General features: G+C 43.0%; 1 protein-coding gene across 1 annotated transcript in view; it reads right to left on the reverse strand.

Annotated features, from left to right (window-relative positions):
• ece2b (endothelin converting enzyme 2b) overlaps nt 1-4,022 on the reverse strand; it is a 31,042-nt gene extending 27,020 nt beyond the window's left edge. The window contains exon 1 of the mRNA XM_023417517.2: nt 3,747-4,022. Coding sequence (XP_023273285.1) covers nt 3,747-3,779 — 33 coding nt within the window. The 5' untranslated portion in view covers nt 3,780-4,022. The remainder of the gene's footprint in view (nt 1-3,746) is intronic.
• Between the last annotated feature and the right edge of the window lie 767 nt (nt 4,023-4,789).

Here is a 4,789-nt window from a genome sequence, read left to right on the forward strand (position 1 = left end):
TGAGTCTGGGTCTGACTGAGGCTCAAACATGTGGCTGAGTCTCTCCGATGTTTCCTCCTCTAACCATCTTGATGCTCTCTGCTCTTTCACCTGTCCACCTGGAGCAGGCAGGTGGTGGGCGGGGCTCAAGGCCTGATCCACATTTCTCAATCAGGAAGTCAGAGTAAGAGCTTCAGCCCCAGTTTTTATATGTGAAAACCAGGTTCAACTAAATATGAATCATAGGAGAGGAGTTTAAAACATGTCTGGAGGAACTTTAATCTTCACGCAGTAAAGTGAACCTCTTGGTTTTGGACAAGACATCATGACCGAAGACTTCATGTGTTATGGACCAGATCACTGATTAAAGACTAATCAAGCATGAATCATCTCAGGCATTTTCATGGCCCATATTCCCACCTTCTCATTTCTATCAAGACCAGGTCTAAACCTAGTCCATGTCTGGGCCTATGGTCAAATCCTGATTTTATAACTTCGATGTCATCTGACAAAATCACTAAAAACATAAATGAAAGACAAAGACTGAGCTGTGATTTCAGCTGGATTTACTGTAACATGATCACTCAGAGAGAAAGGTAGAGGAGACACAAATATAACTTTCGAGCAGCCTGGAAACCAGAGTGGTTCAGTATAGCCCTAAGCCCCTGGTCCGCCCAGACCTGGGGCTATAGTCAGTCGGTCAGTCAAAGACATTCCAGATTATAGGGGTGACCCTGATGTTGCTGTCCAGCCAGAAATCATACAACTAAAACACCTCATTCACCTGGTCTCACAGGCAGTGCTGGAGATCTCAGATGTAGTTGGGAGGACCAGAGTCTGCGTAGACTCCAAACCTTTTACAACAACAGACACTGAATCTGAAAGTTTCAAACGTGTCCAAACTGTCTGATGGAGTCTGATGATACTGGATTATTTTCATTTGCAGTGGTAGAAGTAGAATTCAGATCTTTTACTTCAATACCACAGAGTGAAAAATATAAAAGCACACAAGTATCATCAGCTGAATTAAAGGTTCAAAAGTTAAAGTACGATGTCGGTACGAGGATATTTCTCCTCCTCATGATTTCACGTCATTGTCCTGCAGAACAAGATAAAAAATAATGATTCAGGACTTCAGACTCTGCTCAGGTCAACAACTTCATCTGGTGTGAGCATGAAGGTTGAAGGACCTTTAACCTATGATAATAATAATACGTCACATTTAGTGAATTAAACTGATCATATGTTTAGTGTCTAAATAAATAATCAGTAAAACTGCAGCTGTCGGATAAATGTAGTTTAAAGTACCTCAATATTGTACTTCAGATTTCATGACTTGTTCTTCAGTATACTGAGACAAAAACATCAGTAGAGACCTGACGTCACTCTCATTCTCTGGACTCTGCTCCATGTAGGTGTTTAATAACTGAGACCAGTTGCTGCACCTTTTGTTGGGCAGCCATTTTGAAACTTCCTGGTTGGAATATTTTGTTCTTGTGTCTAACGATGTTTGATGAACAGAGGTTAATGAAGGAGAAGAGCAGGAGTCCAACCTGGACAAACACAAACTGAGTCAGTTCTCAGAAGCATCAGGATCACAATCAAACCAAACCTCCACAAAGTCTTTAAGAACGTCCCTGAACTCACCAATCCAGATGGTCCCTGAATGTTTACTGTTCATTGTTGAACACACGGCAGACAAACAGCTGAACTGTCTGTGTATCTGTGTTTCCTGGAAGAACTCATTATGATCCCTCATCACTGATTTTTGTGTTCTGGTTAGTTTCTATGATCAGCTGTTCTCCAGTGACTGCTGTTAGCTCACCTGCAGAGATACGGGAGTGTTTAGTGTTTGTATTCTGGTTAATGTTGGATAAAAGGGAGAGTCTGTCATTTTTAAGGTGGTATGGGTGCAGGTGATCTATCCACTGTCTGACTGAAAAAACAGACACAGACACAGTAACAGACAGAAAACCTGAGGTGAGCTTGTATCACTCCATCATCAACACACTTCTGACACTTATCATCTTTAATTGTTCCCTGAAGCTCTTATATTAATAAAACATATTCAGACAACAGCAAATATCCACATCAGAGAAACTAATCAGTGATCAGAACTGTTACTGGGTGATTTCCTGTCAATCAACTGCTCAGCTGCTACAGACAGTTTCTGGGTGTCAGTTATGATAATCAGTGTCTCTCATATATGATTATACAACTGTTGCTGGTCTTTAGTTTTAAGTGTGTACATTTTGATTGTGATGTGAAAACCTGCTTGGCAATAACCAAGGTTCTGGTTCTGGTTCTGGTTCTGACTATAACACTATGACATGGTGCTGTCTGAAAACTGCAGATGTCTCTTCACTGACTCTTCTCTCTCTCTCTCTCTCTCTCTCTCTCAGCAGCTGAAAATAAAATCACCTGGTCCATTAAATCTGCTTCACTTTAGTCACCGGCCTGCCAACACAGGGCCAACACAGGGCCAACACAGGGCCGACACAGGGTCAACACAGGGCCAACACAGGGCCGACACAGGGCCAACACAGGGCCAACACAGGGCCGACACAGGGCCGACACAGGGCCGACACAGGGCCGACACAGGGCCAACACAGGGCCAACACAGGGCCAACACAGGGCTGAGTTTAGCCGTAAAGTCACTAGAGTGATTTAACTAAACTAACAAGTTTCACCAGTTTTCTGATCTGGAAACTGAAGCAGTGACGAAGCAGAGAGGAGAGAGAGAGCAGGACTGAAACTAATGAATCTTTTTATTCATTTATTGATTAAGTTCAAATGTTAAACCTAACCCGTCTGAGCAACAGTGAAAGACCCACACAGCTCCAGATTCAGAAACCGACTCACTGGAGAAACTGGTAACAGAATATTAGACCTTTCTGATGGACCTTTCTCATTTGCTGAAGTTCAACTAATCAATAAAGAAAATATTAGTTGTTGTCAGGTGATGACGGAGGCAGGGGATAAACCCTGTGGTTGTTTCTCACACTTTTAACTGAAGCAGTGTGAGAACTGCTGCACCTGAGCTCAGACCGGGTCGGTCTGAGCTCAGGTGCAGCAGGTCTAATGTCCTCATTTCACTGAGACAGAGGAAGAACTTGAAAGTTTTCATTTCAGCGACTGGTTGATCGGAATAATTCACTGTGTTCCTGATGTTTCCTCTGCTGCAGCTCATCATTGAAACAAGATGATTTAGATTGGAAACAGATTTAAGATGATTTTTTACAGGTTTTTAGAGACTAAAGTTTCAGGACTCTGAAAGACTGAAACAAACAGATGATGTGTTTGTCCATTAACTGATTAAAGCCTCATGATTCTGTGTTTACAGGAAGTCTCTTCTTCTTCTGTGGTTCTGAAACAAACCTCTGTGAATGTGTGTGGTTTACTGATCGATCAGTGACGTCAGCTGATGTCAGGCCTGAAAATGTTTTTGCTCACAAACCACAAACAAACCTTCTCACAACCAAACACACACACACACACGCACGCTCGTGCGCGCGCGCACACACACACACGCACACACACACACACACTGAGCTGTCTATAATTACATAGAGATCAGTCACACAGTCAGTCAAACAAAGAGATTGACAGGTGATCAGCATCAGCCGCAGCTGCAGACACAGAACAGACCCGGTGTAACCGGGACGCACAGGAACTGTCACGCGTCCTGGCGCGTTCTTGTTGCGGGTATATGTGTGTGCGTGTGTGTGTGAGCGTGTGTGTGTGCGTGTGCGTGTGCGTGTACTTACGGTGTTCCGGAGGTCCTGCAGCGCTACGCTCATCCTGGAGCTCCGTCCCCGAAAACAGAGCGCTACCGACGGCCGCTCCGCCGGCCCATCCTCTCCAGCTATCCGTCCGTCTGTCCTCCGCTCTGCCTGTCTCTCTGCCGGTCTCTCTCTCTCTCTCTCTCTCTCTCTCTCTATCTATGTTCTCCTTCTTTTGTCCGTGCAGTAGCAGTATTGGGATCAGAGGGTTTTTCTGTTTTCTCTCTCTCTCTGTCTCTCTCGCTCTCTCTCTTTCTGTCTCCTCAGACCCCGCCCAACATCCAACCAGCCTCTTCCTCTCACAAACAAACACACCCCGAGACACAGAGGGGCTGACGTCATTCACACGGCCCTACGTCACCTCCAGCTCATCTATCTATCTATCTATCTATCTATCTATCTATCTATCTATCTATCTATCTATCTATCTATCTATCTTCTGTATGTGTTAGTTTTTTTTTTAATTTGACATGATGTATATTATAAAGAATGATTCAAATATTAGTTTTAATTGTATACTTTGGTAAATTAAACTATTTTAAACCTCAACATGTTATTACTTTAAATCCAATGAGTAAACAAATAAAAGACGTCTTGTTGAGTCAGGCTCTGAGGTTTAAGGTCATGCTGGGAAATCGGAGTGGCTGAAAACATGAAATATGACAATCATAAATGAATGAAACATGATGAGACTGATTGAGTGATCTGCCAATGATGCAGAAACATGTTGAGGTCCTGCTGCAGAATAAAACACAAACACAAATAATCCACAACTTCAGTTCAGGTCTGAAAAACAGGATAAAAAAAGATATGACCGGTCTCAGACATGATGATGATGATGATGATGATGACGATGATGATGATGATGATGATGATGATGCAGGAGAAACAGAGCAGATAAAACAGAGGAGAAGAAACAAAGCAAAGTCCGGTAAAACAGCTCCATGAATGTGAATTAAAGCTACGCACAGATATAAATAAGTAAAGGAGACTGGGCCATAAATCAGATGAGTAATAATCCACCACAT

This window comes from Seriola lalandi, unplaced genomic scaffold (genome assembly GCF_002814215.2).
Source record: "Seriola lalandi dorsalis isolate HSWRI2012SDOR001 ecotype SW California unplaced genomic scaffold, Sedor1 jcf7180002054575, whole genome shotgun sequence".
Classification (NCBI taxonomy): Eukaryota; Metazoa; Chordata; class Actinopteri; order Carangiformes; family Carangidae; genus Seriola; species Seriola lalandi.